General features: G+C 43.0%; 2 protein-coding genes across 2 annotated transcripts in view; both read left to right on the forward strand.

Moving 5' to 3' along the window:
- Positions 1 to 15,227, forward strand: part of LOC128058094 (uncharacterized) — a 127,368-nt gene extending 112,141 nt beyond the window's left edge. Inside the window, 3 exon segments of the mRNA XM_052650456.1 lie at positions 125 to 223; positions 1,470 to 1,671; positions 15,089 to 15,227. Of these exon segments, the coding sequence (XP_052506416.1) occupies positions 125 to 223; positions 1,470 to 1,671; positions 15,089 to 15,227 (440 nt within the window).
- A 7,773-nt stretch (positions 15,228 to 23,000) lies between these two features.
- Positions 23,001 to 26,406, forward strand: part of LOC128058095 (trophoblast Kunitz domain protein 1-like) — a 62,468-nt gene continuing 59,062 nt past the window's right edge. The window contains 1 exon segment of the mRNA XM_052650457.1: positions 23,001 to 23,094. Coding sequence (XP_052506417.1) covers positions 23,001 to 23,094 — 94 coding nt within the window.

Here is a 26,406-nt window from a genome sequence, read left to right on the forward strand (position 1 = left end):
ATGAAAGTCTCCAGGCCCTTTCCCTTGTTGTCTTTTGACTGGTATTATCTTATCCATGTTTGATCGTTTTCCTGTTTCATGGACCAGGCCTCCTGAAAGTCTTGAAATTTACTCTCCTTCACAGGTCAGGTGATGATTTCCGGAATCCAGTTCGAAAACCATATGCCAGAGGAATTGCCAACACTCAATATGGAATACTCAACACTCAATGAGGAGAATAAAGGTTTGTATTTTCTGGACCTCGGGGAAGAGGGAATGGCACTGAGATTCAGATCAATGACCAATGACCAATGATTCCTTCAATAAGCCTATTTATTGAAACCTGAACAGTGCATAAGTATTTGGATTCAGAGAGTTTTCTGGGTGGTCAATACCATTGTGAGGTGCTGTACTCACTGGGGAATGGAGGCTCCACACACTTCCACTGCCCCCTGGCCCCACTCCTCTCCTCCATTTCACTGCGATGTTTCATGTATATTCATCTGGGAACAGTAGGTAAGTGTTGTCCAAAGTTTAGTCATCATTAACACTCAGCTGTTGAACATGGAGTTGGGATCATGGACCTCTCCATTTTAACCATTTGGTCATAAGCAAAACTAAGTGGGGACCTAAAGTGAGGACAGTCGCTCGCACTAAAGTGAGGACAGTCTTGGGTGTTCAACCTGTGGGATCTGCAGTAACTGCATAGATTTCATACCAGACATCAATTGACTGGGGAGCACCCAGTGGGTGTCTGGAGAATTGCTTAATGTTGGTAGAGACACCACATATTTGTGATAGGATAAATCCAGGCTCAGTCTGCCCTTTGATTTGGGGGCTTAGGTTACCTTATGTACAAGGAAGTAATGAAAGTAGGTCGCCAGCTGCAGAAACTCTTATAAGTAAACTGTGTTTCCCGAATTCCTGGTAGAATCTTATATTATATCAGATGCATTGTGACAGCATAGTAACTTGTTCTGACTCTACCATCCACAGGCTCTGTTTCATGGGAAAAGTTATCTTCAATTTCCTCATCTGAAGAGGGGAAATATATTACATATATCCTTTGAACAGAGTTCCAGTCATAAATATAAAGAATTTATGCCCTGCCTCCTTAGTGTCTCTAGCGTTTGAAAGTTTAGTTTCCTGACAAGGAACTGAACCTAGGACTACTTAATTGGAATACAGATTCTTAACCACTGGACCACCTTGGAAATCTTATAGATGTTCTTCAGCTTATCAAAGGCATTATACCTATCTTTCTTAGAAGACTTCATGATGAGATATACATTTGTAAATGGTTACTATATCATGTCATCCCTAGCAACATTCATATTCTGTCCCAGAAGGGGTGTTTTCAAATGGACATTTCAATTTGACCACATGCCACAACTTTAACATTCTCTCTTGCAACAAACCGGTGGTTCTAGTTGTTGTCTTTGTACGGAGCAGTGATGACCATCCTCATAACTGAGCCATTGCCTCTCTAGTTTCCCCAGCTTTTATGCCTGCTTTCTGCATGGAGCCTAAATTTGTGGGTGTCTGCAACGGCTCGATGACCAGGTACTTCTACAATGCCCAGACCGGACACTGTGAGATGTTTGTATATGGCGGTTGCGGAGGAAACGAAAACAACTTCCAAACATTGGAGGAGTGCATGAAGACCTGCTATCCAAAGGCAGGGTCCCTGTGGTAAGACAGGGGGCAGGGCACAGGGGGAGGGGAAGGGCTGGGGAAAGGGGCGGAGCTCAGGGGGCCACACACCATTCACCCTGCACAGTGTCTTCCTCCTCCCTGCTGCCAAGAGAGGCTGCAGTGTCCTGTGAAACCACACACTGAGCGAGTTCTCCAGGGAGAAAATGGCAGAAGGTCAACCCCAGAGGCCTCTGTGATCATCTGAGCCTGATCACATGCTCCTCTTTCTCAGTTGGGAACACTGACTCAGCCACCCTTCAGGGCAGGTCTGCAGTGCTCCTAAGTGCCCCACCTAGGCTTGGAAAATTCACTTCCTTTTTGTTCGTGATTCAGGAATGTGGGTCCATATTTTTTTGAAAATATGGGGTCTATTAAGTTGAACATTGTCTAGGTCTGGGGCTACACTGATGGCACTAACAAGTTCCTTTCTTTTTGCAGAGGACATGCGAAGAGTAGCCCCTGAAACTCTGATGTCCGAGGAGGACTCCTGCAGGATGGGCTGTGTCTACATCTGAACCTCTTCCATCTCCTCACAGTCCTTCTCTCCCTACCCTCCTCAGCAGAGCCTGCCTGTTTCCTTTCCTCATGTCTAATTCTATTCTATCCAGGTGGCTCTCATCACAGTGAGAGCATGTCTTCCTTTTACCCCTAGCACTTCACACAGTTCCTGACACCAATAAGGTTGTTTATAATTATTTGAGTAAGGAAGGAGTAAGGTAGGAACACATTCCTCATGACCACATTAACTCAGAGCCTGCAGTGCAACACAGGATTTTTGTTTTCACCCCCATCCTCACGACATCTTCACCTTCATCCCTGTCCCCACCATCACTGCTCTCCTTGTGGATGTCCAAGGCAGTATTTCCAGCATCCAGTTCTGAGCGTGAGTCACGAGAGAAGAGTTTCATTTACAAATGTTTCTGGACTGTACAATGATTTGTAATTTTCATTTCTGTAGCCTCAAGCACTATGGGTTATATTTTAATAAATGCACATTCAAAATTAAACTGACTGGAGTGGAGTCTGTTGTTTGTAACTACAAACCTCAACCAATAGGGTCCATGGAAATAGTGATCCTTTTCACTGTTCTGCAGACAGTGAGCACCTCCCCTTTTCCTTTCCACAGACTGTGCTCTACTGGGTATAAGAAGCAAACTCATTATGTCATCAACGACTTCTTAATAGCTGCACAAGTTACACAGAGTCCTGGGAGATACACACGTCAACATGACAGCTTTTCTTCCTTACTTCTAAGTTCAGTCAAACTGGGGTGCAGGTTGTCCTTCTGACTTTCAGAAGGAGAATGGGCATAAAGCTCAGTTGTCCACTTTTCTAAGAAATCCGATTCCTTGAGGTCACATGTGGGGAGGGGGCTTCTAACTTCAGGTAAAGAAAGGGCAACTACCATTTAGTATCCCTGGCTCTGTGTTAGCATTTTGCCTGCATTTTTCTATTCATCATGCTAAGAATCCTTCAAGGGAGGAAATGGAGACATAGAGATGGCACTTAGCTGCTGTATTCATTTCCTAACATGGCAGGGAATCCCACTCTCCCAAGCAGAGGGTCTTTGATGATGCTTTCTTGCTCAGCATCTTGGAAGATTTAGAATGGAGGCAACTTTGGAAACAGACAGTATCTGTTTCACTATGTCACAGAGACCAGAGCAAGTATTAGTATTTGAATAAAGGAGAACACACAGGGTGTTGGTGCTATTTTTCATAGCTTTCCAGTCCTGAGAAAATTGTCAACATCTCTGAGCTTTGCTTTCTTTATAAAAATAAGGAGAAGGCTTGTACTTATCAATGTTTCTAACCAGAGAACACTAAAATACTCCCGTTTCTAGTTGAACTCGTTGGGTTTATTACTCACTGCAGCAAGGAAGTGGTATTATCTTGGAAAACAATATGCAGTCCTCTTAAGACAATATTAAAAAGAACTTATAAGATGTGGGCTTCTGAGTTGAATTTGGGGAAGATTTCAGATAGCTGACTTTGTCTGGATGGATGACATTTAGGAAGTGTGATAGTTCTCTGAGTATCTTAATCTTAACTCTAAGAGGCAAAGACTAGATAGGGTTAGAGTTGTACTTGGCCAAAATCTAACAGTCACTCAAGATAGGAAGGTGTTTGGTCATATTGATGGTTTGCGTAATGTTTCCTTTGCTCAGTGCTCAAACATGATTATCCAATGTCTTATTTTTGTGTAGATCTTTCACCAATCCAGAATGGTCTCATTGATGTGGAAGCATTGTAAAGTGTTTATGTTGAGCAGCAGAAAAGAAGAGCCATTGTGGTACCAGCTCAGGTCTTGGAACTCAGAGATTGCTTTTCTCTTTCTCTATCATTCTCAAAGTGTTGTGATGAGAGTGAAAGAGATGCATTTGTTAAATGCTTTGTTCAAGTGTTATCAGAGTAACCACTTGATGAATGTCAGACATGATAATAGTGATAGTAATACTATGTTGTTGCTGTTATTGTTCAGTTACCCAGGCATGTCCCACTCTTTGCAACCCCATGGACTGCAGCACGCCAGGCCTCCCTGTCCCCCTCCCATAGTTTGCCCAAGTTCATGTCAATTTCATCAATTTTGCCATCCATCCATCTCATCCTCTGATACTCTCTTCTCTTTCTGGCCTCAATCTGTCCTAGTATCAGGGATTTTTCCAATGAGCTGGCTGTTCGCATCAGATAATCAAAATTCTGGAACTTCAGCTCCAGCCTTACCCTTCCAATGAGTATTCAGGAATGATTTCCCTTAAGATTGACTAGTTTTATCTCTTTGCTGTCCAAGGGATCTACAGGAGTGTTCTCCAGCATCACAGTTTGCAAGTATCAATTCTTCAGGCTCCGCCTTCTTTCTGGTCCAGGTCTCAGAACCATATATGACCACTGAGAAGACTTGAGTATATGGACCTTTTTGGGCAGAGTAATGTCTCTGCTTTTCAACACACTCTCTAGGTTTGTCATAGTTTTCCTAACAAGAAGCAATCATCTTCTGATTTCATGGCTGCAGTCACCATCCACAGTGGTTTTAGAGACAAATTAGAGGAAATCTGTCACTACTTCTGCATTTTTCCCTTCTATTTGCCATGAAGTAATGGGGCCAGATGCCATGATATTAGTTCTTTCAATATTTAGTTTAAGCTAGCTCGTTCATTCTTCTCCTTCACCCCCATCAAGCAGCTCTTTAGTTGCTCTTTTGTGTTCTACCATTAGGCTGGTATCATTCACATATCTGAGGTTGTTGATGTTTCTTTCATCTGTCTTGATTCCAGTTTGTAACTCACCCAGCCTGGCATTTCTCATGATGTGTTCAGGGTATAGGTTAAACAAACAGGGTTACACCAGACATAGTTGATGAAACAGAGGTACATATTTTTATGAAATTCCCATGCAATCTCTGTTATCCAGTGAATGTTGGCAATTTGGTCTCTGGTTCTTCTGCCTTTTTTAAACCCAGCTTGGACAGCTGGAAGTTATTGGTTCACATAACACTGAAGCTCATCATGCAAGATTTCAAGCATGACTTTACCAGCATGGGAGGTAGGTGCAATTGTCCGACAGTTAGCACATTCTTTAGCACTATCCTTTTTGGGAATTGGGACGAGGATCAACCTTTTCCTATCCTGTGACCACTGCTGAGTGTTCCAGATTTGGTGACATATTGAATGCAACAGCTTGATTGCATCATCCTTTAGGGTTTTGCATAACTACTGAAATTCCATCGCATCCACTAACTTCATTAACAGCAGTGCTTCCTAAGGCCCACTTGACTTGGCAGTGCGGAATGTCTGGCTCTGGGTGTCTGACCACACCATCATATTAATCTGGTTCATTAAGATCTTTTTTATACAGTTCTTCCATGTATTCCTTCCATCTTTTCTTGATCTCTTCAGCGTCTACTAGGTCTCCACCTTTCTGTCTTTTATTGTGCCCATCTTTGGGTGAAATGTTCCCTTGATATTTCCAGTTTTACTGCAGAGATCTCTGGTCTTTCTCCTTCTCTTGTTTTCTTCTAGTTTTATGCACTGTTCATTGAAGAAGGCCTTCCTGTCTCTCTGTGCTGTTCTTTGGAACTGTGTATTTAGTTGGATCTACCTTTCCCTTTCTCCCTTGTTTTCTGCTTCTCTTCTTTCTTCAGCTACTTGTAAAGCCTCATCAGATAATCACTTTGCCTTCTTGTTTTTCTTTTTAATAGTTTTGTTTGCTTCCTCCTGTACAATAATAGGGAGGGAGCTCTGTTCACAGTTCTTCAGGCACACTGTTCGCAAGTTCTAATCCCTTGAATCTATTTGTTACCTCTGCTACATATTCATAATGGATTTGATTTAGTCAGATCTGGTTGGCCTAGTAGTTTTCCCTGATTTCTCTAGTTTAAGCCTGATATTTTCTATGAGAACCTGATGGTCTGAGCCACAGTTAGCTCCGGGTCTTGTTTTTGCTGACTATACACAGCTTCTCCATCTTTAGCTATAAAGAATGCAACTGGTTTGATTTCAGTACTGACCATTTGATGATGTTCATGTGTAAAGTTGTCTCTTGTGCTGTTAAAAGAGGGTGTTTGCTATGACCAATGCATTCTCTTGGCAGAGTTCAGTTAGACTTTGACTTGCTTCATTTTGTTCTCCAAGGCCAAACTTGCCTGTTACTCCATGTATCTCTTGACTTCCTATATTTGCATTCCAATACCCAAAGATGAATAGAACATTTTGTGTGTGTGTGTGTGTTAGTTCTAGGAGGTCTGTGATTGTGGTTTTCGTTCTGTCTGCCCTCTGATGGATAAGGATAAGAGGCTTCTGGAAGCTTCCTGATGGGAGAAACTGACTGTGGGGGAAACTGGGTCTTGTTCGGATGGGCGGGGCCATTCTCAGTAAATCTCAACTCAATTTTCTGTTGATGGGAGGGGCTGTGTTCCCTCCCTCTTTTCGACTTGAGGGTAAACTATAGTAGGGGTAATAAAGATAATGTGACCTCCTTCAAAAGGTTGTGCACACACTGTTGTATTCAGTGCCCCTGACCCTGCAACAGGTCCCTGTCAACCCATACCTCCACCTTAGACTCCTGGACACTCCCAGGCAAGTCTGGGTCAGTCACTTGTGGGGTCACTGCTCCTTTCTCCTGGGTCCTGGTGCACACAAGGTTTTGTCTGTGCCCTCCAAGAGTCTGTTTTCCCAGTCCTGTGTAAGTTCTATAATAAAATTCCACTGGCCTCCAAAGTCAAATTCCCTGGGGATTCTCAGTCCATTTGTCAGATCCCCAGATTGAGAATTCTGTTGTGGGTCCGAGAACTTTCTTAATAGTATAAGAATCTATTTGGTATAATTGTTTTGCAGTTTGTGAGTCATCTGTTCGGCAGCTGTATGGTGGGGTTAAGGGTGACCTCCTCCAGGAGGGCTTATGCCACATCCTCTGTGACCCAGGTCTGCTGCACACAGAGCCCTTGCCCCTGCAACAGACCACTGTTGACCTGTGCCACCGCAGGAGACACTCAAACACTCGAAGAGGCCTGGCACATTCTCTGTGGAGTCTCTGGGTTCCGGTGCACAAAAGGTTTAGTTTGAACCCTCCAAGTATCTCTAGTGGGTATGAAATTTGATTCTAAATGTGATTTTGCCCCTCCTATCAGGGAAAACTGCTAGACCATTCAGGTATGACCTAAATCAAATCCCTTATGATTATACAGTGGAAGTGAGAAATAGATTTAAGGGACTAGATCTGATAGAGAGAGTGCCTGATGAACTATGGAATGAGGTTTGTGACATTGTACAGGAGACAGGGATCAAGACCATCCCCATGGAAAAGAAATGCAAAAAAGCAAAATGGCTGTCTGAGAGGGCCTTACAAATAGCTGTGAAAAAAAGAGAAGTGAAAAGCAAAGGAGAAAACGAAAGATATAAGCATCTGAATGTAGAATTCCAAAGAATAGCAAGAAGAGATAAAAAAGACTTCTTCAGCAATCAATGCAAAGATATAGAGGAAAACAACAGAATGGGAAAGATTAGAGATCTCTTCAAGAAAATTAGAGATACCAAGGGAACATTTCATGCAAAGATGGGCTCAATAAAGGACAGAAATGGTATGGACCTAACAGAAGCAGAAGATAATAAGAAGAGGTGGCAAGAATATACAGAAGAACTGTACAAAAAGATCTTCACGACCTGAATAATCATGATGGTGTGATCACTCACTTAGAGCCAGACATCCTGGAATGTGAAGTCAAGTGGGCCTTAGAAAGCATCACTATGAACAAAGCTAGTGGAGGTGATGGAATTCCGGTTGAGCTATTTCAAATCCTGAAAGATGATGCTGTGAAAGTGCTGCATTCAATATACCAGCAAATTGGGAAAACTCAGCAGTGGCCACAGGACTGGAAAAGGTCAGTTTTCATTCCAATCCCAAAGAAAGTCAATGCCAAAGAATGCTCAAACTACCACACAATTGCACTCATCTCACATGCTAGTAAAGTAATGCTCAAAATTCTCCAAGCCAGGCTTCAGAACTGTGAACTGTGAACTTCCTGATGTTCAAGCTGGTTTTAGAAAAGACAGAGGAACCAGAGATCAAATTGCCAACATCCAGTGGATCATCGAAAAAGCAAGAGAGTTCCAGAAAAAGATCTATGTCTGCTTTACTGACTATGCCAAAGCCTTTGACTGTGTGGATCACAAGAAACTGTGGAAAATTCTGAGAGAGATGGGAATATCAGACCACCTGACCTGCCTCTTGAAAAATCTGTATGCAGGTCAGGAAGCCACAGTTAGAACTGGACATGGAACAACAGACTGGTTCCAAATAGGAAAAGGAGTACGTCAAGGATGTATATTGTCACCCTGCTTATTAACTTAAATGCAGAGTACATCATGAGAAATGCTGGACTGGAAGAAACACAAGCTGGAATCAAGATTGCAGGGAGAAATATTAATAACCTCAGATATGCAGATGACACCACCCTTGTGGCAGAAAGTGAAGAGGAGCTAAAAAGCCTCTTGATGAAAGTGAAAGAGGAGAGTGAAAAAGTTGGCTTAAAGCTCAACATTCAGAAAACGAAGATCATGGCATCCGGTCCCATCACTTCATGGGAAATAGATGGGGAAACAGTGGAAACAGTGTCAGACTATTTTTTTGGGCTCCAAAATCACTGTAGATGGTGACTGCAGCCATGAAATTAAAGACACTTACTCCTTGGAGGAAAAGTTATGACCAACCTAGATAGTATATTCAAAAGCAGAGACATTACTTTGCTGACTAAGGTCCATCTAGTCAAGGCTATGGCTTTTCCAGTGGTCATGTATGGATGTGAGAGTTGGACTGTGAAGAAGGCTGAGCGCCGGAGCATTGATGCTTTTGAACTGTGGTGTTGGAGAAGACTCTTGAGAGTCCCTTGGACTGCAAGGAGATCCAACCAGTCCATTCTGAAGGACATCAGCCCTGGGATTTCTTTGGAAGGAATGATGCTAAAGCTGAAGCTCCAGTACTTTGGCCACCTCATGCGAAGAGTTGACTCATTGGAAAAGACTCTGATGCTGGGAGGGATTGGGGGCAGGAGGATAAGGGGACGACCGAGGATGAGATGGCTGGATGGCAACACTGACTCGATGGACGTGAATCTGAGTGAACTCCGGGAGTTGGTGATGGACAGGGAGGCCTGGTGTGCTGAGATTCATGGGGTCGCAAAGAGTTGGACACAACTGAGCAACTGAACTGCCTGACTGAACTGACTGATCATCTTGTTGGGGCTTTTCCTTTGCCCTTGGATTTGGGGTATCTTGTTTTGGTGAGATCCAACATTCTCCTGAGTCACAGAAAACCACAATCACAGAAAACTAATCAAATAGATCACATGGACCACAGCCTTGTTTGACTCAATGAAACCATGCGTCATGCTGTGTAGGGTCACCCAAGACAGGCAGGTCATAGTGGAGAGTTCTGACAAAACACGGTCCACTGGAGAAGGGAATGGCAAACCACTTCAGTATTCTTGCCTTGAAAACCCCATGAGCAGTATGAAAAGACAAAAAGATATGACAATGAAAGATGAACTCCCAGGTTTTTAGGTGCCCAACATGCTACTGGAAAAGAGTGGATAAATATTTCCAGAAAGAATGAAGAGACAGAACCAAAGCAAAAACAATGCTCAGCTGTGGATGTGACTGGTGATGGAAGTAATACCTGATGATGTAAAGAACAATATTGCATTGGAACCTGAAATGTTAGGTCCATGAATCAAGGTAAATTGGAGGTGGTCAAACAGGAGATGTCAAGAGTGAACATTGATATTTTAGGAATCTGTGAACTAAACATGGTAAATTGGAAGTGGTCAAACAGGAGATGGCAAGAATGAACGTTGACATTTTAGGAATCAGAGAACTAAAGTGGACTGGAAAGGGTGTATTTAATTAGGATGACCATTATATCTACTACTGTGGGCAAGAATCCCTAGAAGAAATGAAGTAGCCCTCATAGTCAACAAAAGAGTGTGAAATTCAGTACTTGGTTGCAATCTCAAAAATGACAGAATGATCTCTGTTTGTTTCCACAACAGATCATTCAATATCACAGTAATCTAAGTCTATGCCCCAAGCACTGATGCCAAAGTAGCTGAAGTTGAATTTATGTGAAGACCTTCAAAACCTTCTAGAACTAACACCAAAAAGATGTCCTTTTCATCATAGGGGACTGGAATGCAAAAGTAGAAAGTCAAGAGATACCTGGAGTAACAGGCAAGTTTGGCCTTAGAATACAAAATGAAGTAGGGAAAAAGCTAACAGAGTTTTGCCAAGAGAATGCACTGGTCATAGCAAACAGCCTCTTCCAACAACACAAGAGAAGACTCTACACATGGACATCATGAGATGGTCAATACCAAAATCAGATTGACTGTATTCCTTGCAACTAAAGATGGAGAAGCTATTTACAGTCAGCAAAAACAAGACTGGGAGCTGACTGTGGCTCAGATCATGAACTCCTTATTGCCAAATTCAGATTTACATTGAAGAAGGTAGGGAGAACTACTAGACCATTAAGTTAAGACCTGAATCAAATCCCTTATGATTATACAGTGGAAGTGACAAATATATTCAAGGGATTAGATATGACAGAGTGTCTCAAGAACTATGGACAGAACTTTGTGACATTGTACAGGAGGTAGTGATCAAGACCATCCCCAAGAAAAAGAAATGCAAAATGAGGAGGCTTTACAAATAGCTGAAAAAAGAAGAGAAGCTAAAGGTGAAGGAGAAAAAGAAAGATATATCCATGCACAATTCAAAGGAATAGCAAGGAGATATACGAAAGCCCACTCAGTGATCAATGCAAATAAATAGAGGAAAACAATAGAATGGGAAAGGCCTGGGATCTCTTCAAGAAAATCAGAGTTACCAAGGGAACATTTCATGAAAAGATAGGCACAGTAAAGGGAAGAAATGGTATGGACCTAACAGAAGTAGAAGATATTAAGAAGAGATGGCAAGAATACACAGAAGAACTATAGGAAAAATCTTTTAATGACCTAGATAACCATGATGCTATGATCACTCACCTAGAGCCAGACATCCTGGAATGTGAAGTCAAGTGGGCCTTAGGAAGCATCACTACGAACAAAGCTAGAGGAGGTGATGGAATTCCAGTTGAGCTATTTCATATCCTAAAAGATGATGCTGTGAAAGTGCTGCACTCAATATGCCAGCAAATTTGGAAAACTCAGTAGTGGCCACAGGACTGGAACAGGCCACTTTTTATTCCAATCCCAAAGAAGGGCAATGCTAAAAATGTTTGAACTACCACACAATTGCACTTATTTCACAAGCTAGTAAAGTAATGCTCAAAATTCTCCAAGCCAGGATTCAGCAGTATGTGAACCAAGAACCTCCAGATGTTCAAGATGGATTTAGAAAAGGCAGAGGCACCAGATATCAAATTGCCAACATCCACTGGATCACTGAAAAAGAAAGAGAGTTCCAGAAAAAAATGTCTACTTCTGCTTTATTGACTATGCCAAAGCCTTTGACTGTGTGGATCATGACGAACTGTGGAAAATTCTTCAAGAGAGGGGAATACCAGACCACCTGAGCTGCCTCCTGAGAAATCTGTGTGCAGGTCAGGAAGCAACAGTTAGAACCAGACATGAAACAAGAGACTGGTTCCAAACTGGGAAAGGAGTATGTCAAGGCTGTATATTGTTGCCCTGCTTATTTAAATTCTATGCAGAGTACATGATGTAAAATGCTAGGCTGGATGAAGCACAGGCTGGAATCAAGATTTCCAGGAGAATTATCAATAACTTCAGATATGCAGATGACGTCACCCTTATGGCAGAAAGTGAAGCACTATAGAGCCTCTTGATGAAAGTGAAAGAGGAGAGTGACAAAGTTGGCTTACACTCAACATTCAGAAAACTAAGATCATGGCATCCAGTCCCATCATTCATGGCAAATAGATGGGGAAACAATGGAAGAAGTGACAGATTTTATTTTGGGGGGGTTCCAAGATCACTGCAAATGGTGGAATTAAAAGCCATGAAATTAAAAGACGCTTGCTTCTTGGAAGAAAATCTATGACTAATGTAGACAGCATATTAAAAGGTAGAGACACTACTTTGCCAACAAAAGTCCATCTAGTGATAGCTATGGTTTTTCCAGTAGTCATGTATGGATGTGATAGTTGGACTATAAAAAAACTGAGCACTGAAGTATTGATGCTTTGAACTGTGGTGTTGGAGGAGACTCTTTAGAGTCCCCCGGACTGCAAGGGGATCAAACCAGTCAATCCAAAAGGAAATCAGTCCTAATATTCATTGGAAGGACTGATGAAGAAGCTGAAACCCCAAATTTGGCCACTTTATGTGATGAACCTTAGAAAAGACCCTTATGCTGGAAAGATTGAAGGCAGGTAGAGAGGGAGGTGACAGAAGATAAGATGGTTGGATGGTATCACTAACTCAATGGATGTGAGTTGGTGATGGACAGGGATGCCTGGCACACGGCAGTCCATAGGTTTGCAAAGAGATAGACATGACTAAGCAACTGAACTGAACTAGGTGGTCTTCCAGGTCTTCATAGAACTGATTAACTTCAGCTCCTTCAGCATCGATGGAAGGGGCATAGACTGGAATTACTGTGACATTAAATGGCTTTCCTTGGAAACAAACTGAGAACAGGCTGTCATTTTTGAGGTTGCACCCAATTACTGCATTTCAGACTCTTTTGTTAATTATGAGGGCTACTCCACTTTTTTTCTATGGAATTCTTGCTTATACTAGTAGATAAATTGGTCTTCTGAATTAATTATGCCCATTCCCATCCATTTTCATTCACTGGTTCCTAAGATGTCAAAGTTTATTCTTATCATCTCCTGCTTGACCATGTCCAATTTACCTTGCATCATGGACCTAACATTCTAGGTTCCTATGCAGTACTGTTCTTTGCAGCATCAGAATTTACTTTCATCAACAGACACATCCAAAACTGAGTGTCATTTCCGCTTTGGCCCAACCACTTCATTCTTTCTGGGGCTATTAGTAGTTCTCCTCTGCTCCTTCCCAGTAGTATATTGGACACCTTTTGGCCTGGGGGACTCATCTTTCAGTGTCATAGGCTTTTGTCCTTTTATATAGTTCATGAGGTTCCATGGCAAACATACTGGGGTGGTATGCCATTTCCTTCTCCAGTGGATCACGTTTTCTCAGAACTCTCCGCTATGACCCGTCCATCTTGGGTGGCCCTACACGGCATGGCTCATAGATTCTTTGAGTTACAAAAGCCCCTTTGCCACAACAAGGCAGTGATCCAAGAAGAGCAGCCATACTGTATGTTATTTAATGTTTAATAATTACTATTTTGTAACTGTGTAATGAAAATGATTTGATATTAATGAAAAAAGTTTGGCTTCTGTAGCTCACTGTGTTTTGTGATCTTAGGCAAGTCATTTCATCTCCTTGCGACACAGATTCTTTTTTAGTAAAAAGAGGAAGATGTATCTGCGTTAAGAAATGCCCAGATTTGGGTACTTTGAGAGCCATGGTGACTTTGTTGCTAATGTATTTGAACACCTCAGACTAAAACGAAATTTCTAGAAGCACAGAATTATATTTTCCTCTGTTCCTGACCTTTAAACGTGCTGTCAACTGTAATAAAGAGAGTAGGAAATAAAATTGACTGTAGCAGTGTCATCTTCTGGAATTTCACCCTCAGGAAACTGCCTCAGTGATAGAGTGGGGTCATCGTCCCAATTCCAATCAGGTCTTCTTTCTCAGAGGTAAGCAAAAGCCCTCTTGGTTCACTGATTGATCTCACCCACGTCCAGCTCTTTTCCCACTCCTTCTTGTATTTATTTGACTTTATTTATTTAAGTGTCAATTATCATAATTACTCATTATCATTATTTCAAAGGACTTTGATTTTGCAGGGAGAAGAATATATATCTAGGGCCTCTAATGATTTAGAACAGCCCCAGGATATGAGCAACATGCTATCACATTACAAGTGAAGAAGAGGGTAATTTCCAGCCTCAGGTCACATTGTTAGGAAAAGGAAGAACTGAGACTTAAACTGAGTTCCTCTGTTCCAAAAAACACTAATGTTGAGTTCCAAGTTGTAGTGGGTGTATATGGGTGGTAGGTAATCTTCCAAGATCCCTGAGATCCACACTAGTCCCTGAGGTTCACTGTGGCAGATAGGTCTCCTGTTGGTGAAACTAGGTGAGGGTTAGTGGGTGGTCATGCTCTGGAGATGTGTTTATGTGTTTACTTCCCTTCTGCCCACTCCATTTACTTTATTTCTACCCAGAATATCAGCGTTTGTGTCACAGATGGTGCTGCTCTTCCCCAGCTCAAAATCTCTTTGAACCAGTGCCAGAAAAGAGCTTGTGTGTTCCAGTAGAGATGCTGCCACAATGGTTGCAGGAAGCTTACCTGTGTCACACCTGTCTTCTGAAGTAGGTGGAGCTAATGTGAGAGGGAGAGCACTTACAGGTATATATGAAGCCTCCTCATGAGGATGTAAAGGAGACCTGGGCTAACACACTGCTGGTCACCTAGCAGTCTTTGATCAGCTCTCATCCACTCATGGACCATCCATCATGTGCCATGCAGTGCTCTAGGTGCTGGAATGCCCCTTGAGTGACCATACTGGACAAAATTCCACATGGAGAATCACATTCTGTTTTTTCACAAGACCACAGACAGAGTCAAGTTTAGAATCATACTTCCTGGGCATCCTCGCCAAAGCAGACAGAAGCAGGACAGAGGAACCTGGTGGTCTACTGTCCATGGGATCTCAAAGAGTCAGATCAGACTGAGTTACACACACATATAGGCAGAAGCAGGACAATAGAAGGTGATGAGATTACACATTGCACACAGCTGACCCCAAATCCTCCATTTCCACACTCCCTTTTTCGCGTTTATTCTTACCCATCAGCTGGGGTGTAAACATATCTGTCAGCACCCTTCTCTCCATAAATGCCATTCTTAAAGGCCAAAAACATGAGCACACTCTGACTTTCTGCAGCTCTTCTCGTCCTCCTGGGGACCCTTCTGGCCGGCATTCTGGGGGGTGAAAAAAGCAACTGGGGCTGAGGTATGTCCCAGCTCACCTGTCCTCTACAGACTGGAGGGAAAGGAGGGGAGTGCATGGAAGGGGCAGGAAGAGGAGTGTGGTGGATGCTGCCAGCCCTCTGAGGATTTCTTCTGGGAAGTGAGCAGTTGAACTCCAAGGACATTTCTTGACTCTCAGAAGTATCATTATGTGTTCTGCTTTAAAAAAAAAAAAATCCCACCTCATTTTACAAAATCATGAATTTCATCTCTGAGACTGTCTATTCCTGGTTTCTTCCTTTTCCCTAAACTCCACTTTGGAATAGTAAAAAGATCCAGTTTGATCCTTATCCTGGTTCATGCCCGAGGATGCTGGAAACTCTTGGAATTTATTGTCTTACTTTAAGCATTGAAATCTCTGAAGGAAAAAAACTTAGATAGTATCTGTGTACGGCTGGACTCCAGAAATGCCATCAGATGTTTAGAGGGTTAGAATTACCAGTCCCCCTGGGGAGAAGAGAATAAATTCTGAATTCGGCCAATAATGGCCAAAGATTCAATCAAACCGAACACACCAAACCATCAATTAAAACCCAAGAACACTGGATTTAGAAAGCTTCAGAGGGTTGATAACATCAAAGGTTTGTAAGGGAGGAGTGTCTGGAGATGGTGTAGATGCTTGGCAATTCCTACTCCCTCTTTGCCTTATGCTTTTCCTCTCTCTAGCTCTCTCAGAGTTTTATAGTTTATAATAACTGGGACCATAAGTAAAGGGTCCCCAGTTCTGTGAGTGGTTCTGAATATTTGGAACTTGGTTAAGGACTCTCTGAATTGACAGCCAATTGGTCACACATGTAAGTGATCCTAGGACTTGTGATCAAAACTTGAAGGGTGGGCTGTGTTCACGGGTGGACCCTCACCCTATAGGGTCTGGATCACCTCTGCAGATTTAGCATCAGAAGTGAACAGACTCCTGGATGTCCAGTGAGTGTTGGAGAAACTGATTGCTGTTGGCAAAGACCCCACATGTTTGGTGTCAGGGACAACACCCAGACTTACACTTTTCTTCCATTTCTGTCTGGGGTGAGGCTCAGGGACAGTTGACCATATTATGTTGAACAGAGCACTCAGAACCCCTCAGTAGTTTTCTGCATTTTCAGAATTCTTAGCAGAATCAGGGGCTTGATAAAATGGGTTCTGACAGATTGTGTCTTGTCCTCATCCTACCACCTACATGCTGTGTCTCCGGGGATATTCCCACCTACAGCTTTTTGATGAGAGCAGGGTCACCATGTTTCTAGAGATTTTTGAAAGGATTACTAGTCGTGAGGACAAAGAATTTACACCTTTGTGGCCAGTGGTTTCCATTTTCCCCCAAAGCATTTTCATCTGAAAGACTTGTCAACCTACCTACGTTTACTTCTCCATGACATATGCAAAAAAACAAATGTTGCACAAAACGATCATTTCTTTGTGATGAAATTAATCAGAGAGTTGTGTGTCAGTGGAGAGTCATCAGTTCAGAGGCAACTGTAGGCAGAGCAAGAAATGAAGTACTTTGTTGAGTTTGCTCTTGGGGCCAAGACTGTTTTCCCAGGCTGGTATGATCTTAGTAAAGACTCAATGCCCTTCCTTTTGCTCACATATCAGACTATATTTTATTTTTATACAATGATATTGATGACAGTTGCATTCATAATTATATAGATAGGCCTCATCATCAAAGAGACTAATAGGAATATTACTCTATTGACTCTCTACAATGATGATGTACTTGGCATGAGTATGAAATACAAGAGTTATTTACTTGAGGATTATTTATCAAAATGGATTTTTCTGATTTGAGGGCATAGTTTTTTTTAAGTAAGGAAACAGCTATAAACAAAATACAGTAAAATAATATACACATTAAGGAGGGAAACACACAATGAAGACTTGGGAATATCCTATGCCAGCTACGATGGGTGCTGTGAAGAAGGAGTTTTGGGGATTAGGAGTGTGGCAAGGGTCAGGGAAATACTCTGTGATAAGGAAGCTTTGGACAGAGCTGTGCAAAAAAGTGCCTGAGTGTTAGAGCTGCAACCAGGAACAGAGTGGCTGAGGCTGAGAGGGTTGAGGGGCAGGGGAGTGGACGGGATGAGACAGAGAGGGCCCGGGGACAAGTCATGAGGAGGCTTGTAGAATTTTAAGAATCAGAATTTAACTCTTAGAAAGCTAGGGGTTCACTGAGGGAATGGTCATGGGAGCCAGCGGATAGGATTCGCTTTGAAACAGAACCATTGTGGCTGTAGTGTGGAGAGTGGCCTCTAGGGGGCGATGGGCAGAGACAGAGGCCCCTGGGCAGGCTGCTGTATTTTGCAGGGGAGCCATGATGAAGTGTGTATCCATATTGTTGCCTGGATTGATCTCACTTCATTAGAATAACATAAATAACTTGCTCTATTGAGACTTCTGTGGTAGCTTCATCACAAATCAGGATTCATTAAATCTTTAGGCATTTGTGATGTATTTACCCTTAAAACTCTCAACTCTCCGTGAGGTTTGGGGTCAGGGAAAAGCAGAAAGTGGGAACTAAAACCTGTATCTATCACTGACTCATGTTGATGATTCACAGAGAATAACAAAATTCTGTGAAGCAATTTCCTACAAATAAAAAAATGTAGAAATTTAAAAAAGCAAAGTACTCAGCCACCAAATCAGGTGTTGGTTACCCAGGCAACAAACCTCCATTCTAAGGTTAGATTGAGGTTTTGCTAGTGACTTCCCTCACATCATGAAAGACTCCCTTGGTTCTGTCATCTCTTAGGAAAGCCAATCGTTTTAAAGCTCGTTTCCAAGAATGGTTAAAAGACCAATTAATACTTCTTATATAAGTCAAAGTATCAATATACCATCAATATTCCTTAATTCCAGTGTCCATTATGTGAACACAGTGGGGGATTTTCTTCCAAGTCTTCCTCCATTAAATCATAATGCCTTCACACTTTCTTTTTTTATACTGGAAGCTTTCAGCTACATACATGTACAGATATTAGTATTATAAACTCATGGACCAATGTCCAGCTCCAGTCATGATCAACATATGGAGAATATGTTGGTCTATTAGCAGCTAATCAGTTGCAACATTCCAATTCGTGTAAAAACATCAGTAATGATATGAAATTATTTATAATATTACCCTGTCGATCTGAAGCCTAAAAACATGAACAATAATGTCCTACAAAGCAGGATATGAAACAGCCTTTCACATGTACCCCTACCAGTCTTTATTGCAAACAATATTTTCTGTATTGACCGTTTAGACCCACCTGTGATGACCATCTTCCTATTTCACTGAGATCCTCCCATCCCTACAGCCCTGTGGCTTGACGTGTGCCTGGAGCCTCCATACACAGGTCCCTGCAAGGCCAAACTAATTAGACACAGTTACAATGCCAAGTCCAGCTTCTGGGATATTTTTGTATATGGTAGCTAAAATGATAAGAATAAAGATTACAGTGGGGACCAGGCTGTGTTAAGAGTGGGTGCTATCCTATCCTGAGTAAGATAGCAGGCATAGAATGGGGAGAGGGAAAGGGCTGGGAAAGAGGTGGAGCTCACAAGGGTACACACTTCTCAAAATTGCCCACAGTGACTATTTTCCTTGCTACCTCCTGGGAGAAGTGGCTGCAGTGCCCTTAGAAACCGTGTGCTGAGCATGTCCTCCAGGTGCCAACTTGGCAAAAGATCAGCCCTAGAAGCACCATCTTGATAATCTGAGTTTACTCATTTTCCCTTCTTGCATGGGAAGAGTAAGTCTGCCATGCCACAGAGCAGGTCTATAGTTCAACCCCTCCTCAGCTTGAACATTCACTTCCTTTGTGGTTGTCATTGTGATACTGAAAGCACTGTGGTTGCTCATCTCCAGGATGGCTTAGGTCCTGTCCAGGTACATAGTGTCCAGGTCTGGGGCTTCCGAGATTCAATCATCAAGTTCCTTTCCTTTTACAGAGGCCATGAGAACTGGGCTCCCCCGAGAAGCTGAAGTCCAAGGAGGACGGAGTCAGGGCTGAGCTCTGGCCGTTTAATAATCAGCCTTTCCCTCTTGCTTCTCAGCCCTACCTTCCTCAGCAGAAATCTGCCTCTATCCTCTCTCTCATATGACTACTTGCTTTGCTCCTGCCTCATCCAGTTGGCTCTAAGCCCCATGAGAGCAGGACTTCCCTTTATCTATAGAACTTTGCACAGTTCCAGGTACATAGGATAGTCCACAAATATTTAAGGATGGAAAGAGTGCAGGAGAAAAACTCCTCGTGAAGCAGTGAAAGTAGAGCCTGGGATGGGAATTCCTGATTCTGCTGTAGTCATCTTCCTCACTGTATCCTCACCTCCATCCTCCACCCATCGGCACTTCGAGAGCCTTGGGAACGTGGCTGCCTGAATGCTGCCAGAGAGGCTGGACCGCCTCTTATTCTCGTAAACATGATGTGAACTCATGAAGTTATGTCCAATACCTTTGGTGCATCATCTGTGTAATATCAAATAGATACACATGGGTTGTGTTCATTTGTTTGTGTATTGTTGAAATTGAAATATCTGAAAACACGTGAAAAACAGGCAGGTATCTTCCTCCTGATTTTCATCTGTTTGTCTTCCAGAAAGTCGCTTTTCCATAGCTGAGGTTCAGTATCTTCATCTCTAAAAAAGGACTAATGATACTTAATTGATAAGATTGTTAAAGAAGGGCAAGGTATCTTTTTGGCAACACTTACTGCGGGCCCACATCTCAGGTCACAATTTTAAATTCCCTCCAGGACAGGTGAGTAATGTAAATGGAAGTTCGGAGTGAGTGTGGAGGCAGGCGGACAATAAGGAATGGTGGCGATTATGGAAACTGAGAGAATGCTCCCTTCCTGAGAAGAGGGTTGCTCTTCTTAGCTTAGTTCATGGTTTTCAAAGTGTGGCCCCTTGAGCAGCACCCTCAGCACCTTGGGAACCTTGTTGGTGCAGCTATGCAGGTCCCAACCTGACCTACTGAATTGAAACTCTGAGGATGAGGATCTCAAATCTGTGTTTGACCAAATGACTAAGGAATTCTGATGCTCACTCACATTTGAGACCCATGGTCCTTGCTAAATACCAGGACTGTGATGACAGTTTGTTTACTTGTCTTACATTGATAGAAATTTTTTTAATGAGATGTCCCACTGTGAAATCTTATAAATTCCTAAAATGAACTCTGCAGTTAATGATTAATATATTTTAGCCAGATGTGCATCCTGTGATTACACTCCCTTTTAATCTTCAATATAATCTGGAAAAAGATACTACAGGGTTCAAAAAGTCAGGTGCTCGTTTATCATGTAGCAGAAAGTAATCAGCCATTACTCGGATATGAACATACCTCTCTGACGGCACAGCATCTCAAGTATCGAAACATCTTCTGTCTGCCCCAGGTGCATTCCATCCATTTGAACATGTGACCTTTGATACCAAGGAATCAAAGGTTCTCATTATTCACATGGAGATACTGAGGAACAGAAGCAGAGTATGACCTGGGGTCCCAGAGGGTTGGGGTCACTTGTCTTCATCCAGTACACAGCAACTGTTTGTTCCTGTTCTTCAATTTCTCTAAAGAGGCCTGCAGGGTCCAGGGAGGTTTCTAATTAGAGACCAGACATCCATGAACAGGGAGAGGGGAGCTGGAGTGAGAACTGGCCCATCAGAAGGCTTGTGGACCTGGGAGGCCTGTAATTAGGGCAAGAGTGAGGAGGATCAGGAGAGAAGGGTATTGGGAGAGAAAGACAGACTGATGAGAGATGAGAAGAGAGGAAAGAGGAGTTTCTTTTGGGGAGAGTCTCAGCTACTCCCTGGTCTCAGATGCAGAGATTGACTCAGAAAGAGGGGCAGGGCTGGAGCACGTCCTGAATACAAATCCTTGTTTTACCATCAGCAGGTTGTGTGTCTTTAGCAAGTGGCTTTACCTCTGAGCCTCTGCTTTCTGCTTGACACAAAGGGCGAGAATCCCAGATATTGTAGGATTGACATGAGGCTAAATGAAATCACGCACATGGAATGTCTTAGAAGAGAGTAGACCCTCGACTCACAGTGGCTTGTTTTGTGAGTAACCCACTCTGATGCACATGTGTACTTAGCCAGCTTGGTACTGAGAGTGCCCGCCATCCTCAGCAGTGCTCTATGTCTGTAACTACAAGTGATAAACAAGAGTGAGTGAAGGGCTGGTGGGTGTGGCGTGTGTGCACTCTAATTTACAGCTTGCAGTGCAGCAGAGTGCATGTGCACAGACTCTAAGTCAGATCGCTGGGTCCAAATCCTCTCTACAAGCTATGATCTAAGCTAATTGCTTTATTTCTTTATATCTCAGTTCCCTCCTCAGTAACACGAGGATATGTCAACAGTTTCTCCCCCTTTCTTTAAAGACTTCATAGGATTATCATTACCATCTTTCTAAATTCCATATATATGTGTTAGTGTACTATATTGGTGTTTTTCTTTCTGGCTTACTTCACTCTGTATAATAGGCTCCAGTTTCATCCACCTCATTCAAATGTATTCTTTTTAATGGCTGAGTAATACTCCATTGTGTATATGTACCACAGCTTTCTTATCCATTCATCTGCTGATAGACACCTAGGTTGCTTCCATGTCCTGGTACTGTAAAGCAAAGTAAGGTAAAAATAAAAATTAAAAAAAAGATTTTTTAAGATTAGATGAACTACATATTTCACCTGTCTAGGATAATGCCTGTTATAATAAAGAATTGAAGTTTTGCCTGGAGAAGTTACTCATTACTGTTTTTATTACTACTACAAAGGACTTTGCCTTCTAGGGAAAAGGAATATATGCCTGTTGCATCCATTGCTTCCATGGCAACCACATGGGTACATAGCACGTGTCTCATGTGACTCCTGAAGACACGGGGTTCTGAGAGGTTTAAATCCTCAGGCTAAAAGGTAGGACAATGCAGAGCTGGTTCCCAAACTGAGGTCCTATGGCCCCATCGACAGAGAGGGAGAGAGCAGGAGGAAGTGGGTGGCCACGGTGTTCTGAGGTCTCCTGATGTCCACTCAGGGAGACCGCTCTCCTGTTGGTGAAACCAGGTGAGGGGTGACCGCTGGACATGCTGTGGAGACAGATTCCGCTCCCTGTTTCCCCTCAGCCACCCTCCATTACTCATTTTTTGATGCATAAAGAGGGTTATTGCCCAGGACAACATCACCTTCACCAGCTAAGCCCCTTCCTGGACCAATGTCTGGAAAAGTGCAAGTGTCCATCCACCAGAGAAGCTGTGGCAATGGCTGTAGGAAGGTGACCTGTGTCACAGTTGCCATCTGAGGTAGGGGAGGGGGGTCAGGACACTGAGGTCCAGGTGAGACGACACCTGCAAGAGGCTGGAATGGAGGACCTGGTTACCACACCGCTGGTTACTGTTCTGTCCTCTGATCTTCCCTCATCCACCTACTTATTCATCACATGCCAGGCACTGCTCTAGGGGCTGGGATGCTCCCTGACTGTCCATATAGGACACACTGCATATCTCTAATCACAATCTGTGTTTACATGAGATCCACAGCTATCATCAAGTGAGAAGTGCTCTTACTGGGCTTTTGAGCCCTGCAACACAGAAGCAGGAGGCATGGTTAGGTAGGGAGATTACGCAATAAACAGAACTGACCCAACTCCTCCCCTTGCCCACTCCCCTCCTCATCACCTGATCCCACCCCTCAGCCAGGATATTAAAAGGTCAGCCTGTCCGTCCTCAGCATCCTCAGGAGTCCTCCTGCAAGGCCACCAAGATGAGACGGCTCTGCCTCTCTGCAGCCCTTCTCTTCCTCCTGGTTATCCTGGTGGACAGCACCCCGCTGAATATACACCATATCCAGGATGAAGGTAGGTCCAGCCTCACCTCTCCTCTACAGCTTCTGGGAAAATGACAGAAGTCCATGGAAGGGGGCAGGGCAGGTGTGGAGTGGGTGTTGCCAAGCATTTCTAGATATCTCCTGTCATGTTGGTCAGGATTACTGTCCATTTCTTTGGTTTTGGCAGCATTGGTCTTCCTCCCATGAAAGGATATTCTCTAGTTCCGTGGTCTGCTCTCTGGTTGTGGTGTGTGGGCTTCTTGTAGGAGTGGCTTCTCTGGTTGCAGAGCAAGGGCTCTAGGAATTTGGGCTCGTAAGTTTCAGTTTACCTTCTTAGTTGCCGCCAGGCATGTGGAATCTTCCTGACCAGGGACAGAACCTATGTCCCCTGCCTTAGCATGTGAATTCTTATCTACTGGACCATCAGGGAGGACTTAAAGTGCAAAGATTTGACTCCACTGATATGTTGACTATCATGAGGATGTATATTACAATTTTATTATATTTTATTACACATGTGTGTGTATATATATATATATATATCAGTTCGTTCAGTACAGTTTCTCAGTCATGTCTGACTCTTCACGACCCCATGAACCACAGCATGCCAGGCCTCCCTGTCCATCATCAACTCCCGGAGTTTACCCAAACTCATGTCCATTGAATCGGTGATGCCATCCAACCATCTCACCCTCTGTCGTCCCCTTCTCCTCCTGCCTTCAATTTTCCCAACATCAGCATCTTTTCAAATGAGTCAGCTCTTTACATCAGGTGGCCAAAATATTGGAGTTTCAGCTTCAACATCAGTTCTTCCAATGAACACCCAGGACTGATTTCCTTTACGTTGGACTGGTTGGATCTCCTTGCAGTCCAAGGGACTCTCAAGAGTCTTCACCAACACCACCACCAGTTCAAAAGCATCAATTCTTCGACACTCAGCTTTCTTTATAGTCCAACTCTCACATCCATACATGACTACTGGAAAAACCATAGCCTTGACTAGCTGGACCTTTGTTGACAGAGTAATGTCTCTGTTTTTTGAATATGCTATCTAGGTTGGTCATAACTTTCCTTCCAAGGGGTAAGTGTCTTTTAATTTCATGGCTGCAATCAGCATCAGCAGTGAAATTGGAGCCCCCCGAAATAAAATCAGCCACTGTTTCCACTGTTTATTCATCTATTTGCCATGAAGTGATGGGACTGGAGACCATGACCTTTGTTTTCTGAATGTTGAGCTTTAAGCCAACTTTTCCACTCTCCTCTTTCACTTTCATCAAGAGGCTGTTTAATTCGACTTCACTTTCTGCCATAAGGGTGGTGGTGTCATCCCCATATCTGAGGTTATTGATATTTCTCCCGGCAATCTTGATTCCAGCTTGTGCTTCTTCCAGCCCAGCCTTTCTTGTGATGTACTCTGCATATAATTTAAGTAAGCAGGGTGACAATACTTGCATATAAGTTAAATAAGCAAGGTGACAAGCCTTGATGTACTCCTTTTCCTATTTGGAACCAGTCTGTTTTTCCATGTCCAGTTCTAACTGTTGCTTCCTGTCCTGCATATAAGTTTCTCAAGAAGCAAGCCAGGTGGTCTGGTATTCCCATGTCTTGTAGAATTTTCCACAGTTTATTGTGATCCACACATTCAAAGGATTTGGCATTGTCAGTAAATCAGAAATAGATGTTTTTCTGGAATTCTGTTGCTTTTTCAATGATCAAGAAAATGTTGGCATATTGATCTCTGGTTTCTCTGCCTTTTCTAAAACCAGCTTGAACGTCTGGAATTCCATGGCTGACGTATTGCTAAAGCCTGGCTTGGAGAATTTTGAGCATTACTTTACTAGTGTGTGAGATGAGCACAATTTTTCAGTAGTTTGAGCATTCTTTGGCATTGCATTTCTTTGGGATTGGAATGAGAACTGACCTTTTCCAGTCCTGTGGCCACTGCTGAGTATATATATATAAAATAATTCTGCCAGATCAGAGTCCCCATTTCTGAGACTCTTTTCCAGTTCCCTGCTATGTCCCTGAACCTCGCTGAAGTGTAGTAATAAAATAAGTAAAGTGAAAGGCACTCAGTCGTGTCCAACTCTTTGTGACCCCTTAAACTGCATAGTCCATGGAATTCTCCAGGCTAGAATCCTGGAATGGGATCCCTTTGCCTTCTTCAGGGGATCTTCCCAACATAAGGATCAAACTCAGGTCTCCCACAAGGCAGGTGGTTTCTTCAACAGCTGAGCCACCAGGAAAGCCTTGCATAGTAATAGAAAGCTTCAAATTTGTACCATCTCTTAGTTAATGGCTTAGGTCTCCTAAAACTGTTGGAGTTTCCTGCTGTTAAATGTTATGAGATGAGACGAGGCAACTCAAGGGAACTTCAAGATGTGGTTGGTGTCCAAGAAATGACAAGCATGCCTTTACTGTTAACAGTTTTCAACAACTGTCATTCCAGCACCTCTGAGGAGAAGGGAGGGAACTGAGAGTGAGATCAATCACAGTGACTGATAATCCAACCAACATGCTTGCTTAGTGAACCCTAGGGAGAAATACATACAAACTGGGCTCAGAGAGCTTGTGGGTTGGTGAATACAGGAAGTTGAAGTGAGGGTGCTGTGCTCACTAGGGCACAGAGGCTGGGCACAGCTCCCTCCTTCTTTGCCGGCACATCTCTTCCATTTTTCTGCCTTGAATTCTATTTTGGGAATATAAGCAATGGTTTAGCCACTGGTTCTATTGAGCTGTTGAATTTGAAGATGGGGTCATGGACCCACAACCCCCTACTTTAGTTATTTGGTCACAAGCATGATTGACTTGGGACCTGATGGCTGGCATCTGAACTGAGGAATTTTCAACCCTCAACCTGCAGAATCTGCAGTAGCTCCATCAATTCCCATCACATGTAAATGGGCTTGTTGCACACCCAGTGGCTGTTTGGGGAATTGAATGCTGTTGGGAGAGACACCACATATTTGGTGTCAGGGAAAAACCCAGAATCACTGTGCCCTGTGATTTGGGGCTCAGGTGATGCTCCAAAAAGGAGGAATAATGAATGTTCACATTGCAGCCAGAAACTGTGCTCTGTATTTTCAGAGTTCCTGGGAGAATCAGGGAGTGTATCAAATGGGTTGTAACATGCTAGTATCTTGTCCTGGCCCTGCCACCCACATGCCTGGGGCAGGTCATCTGCAATTTTCTTCTCAAACAGGGGATATGTGTTACATGGGTTTTGAACCCATTACTATTCATATGTATAAGGAGGTGAATCAAATTTCATGCTGAATTTTGTACATTTTCCACCAATATGTGTTAATCAGAAAAAATCTGAAAAAATTTACTTTACTACTTA

Source organism: Budorcas taxicolor, chromosome 13 (genome assembly GCF_023091745.1).
Source record: "Budorcas taxicolor isolate Tak-1 chromosome 13, Takin1.1, whole genome shotgun sequence".
Lineage (NCBI taxonomy): Eukaryota > Metazoa > Chordata > Mammalia > Artiodactyla > Bovidae > Budorcas > Budorcas taxicolor.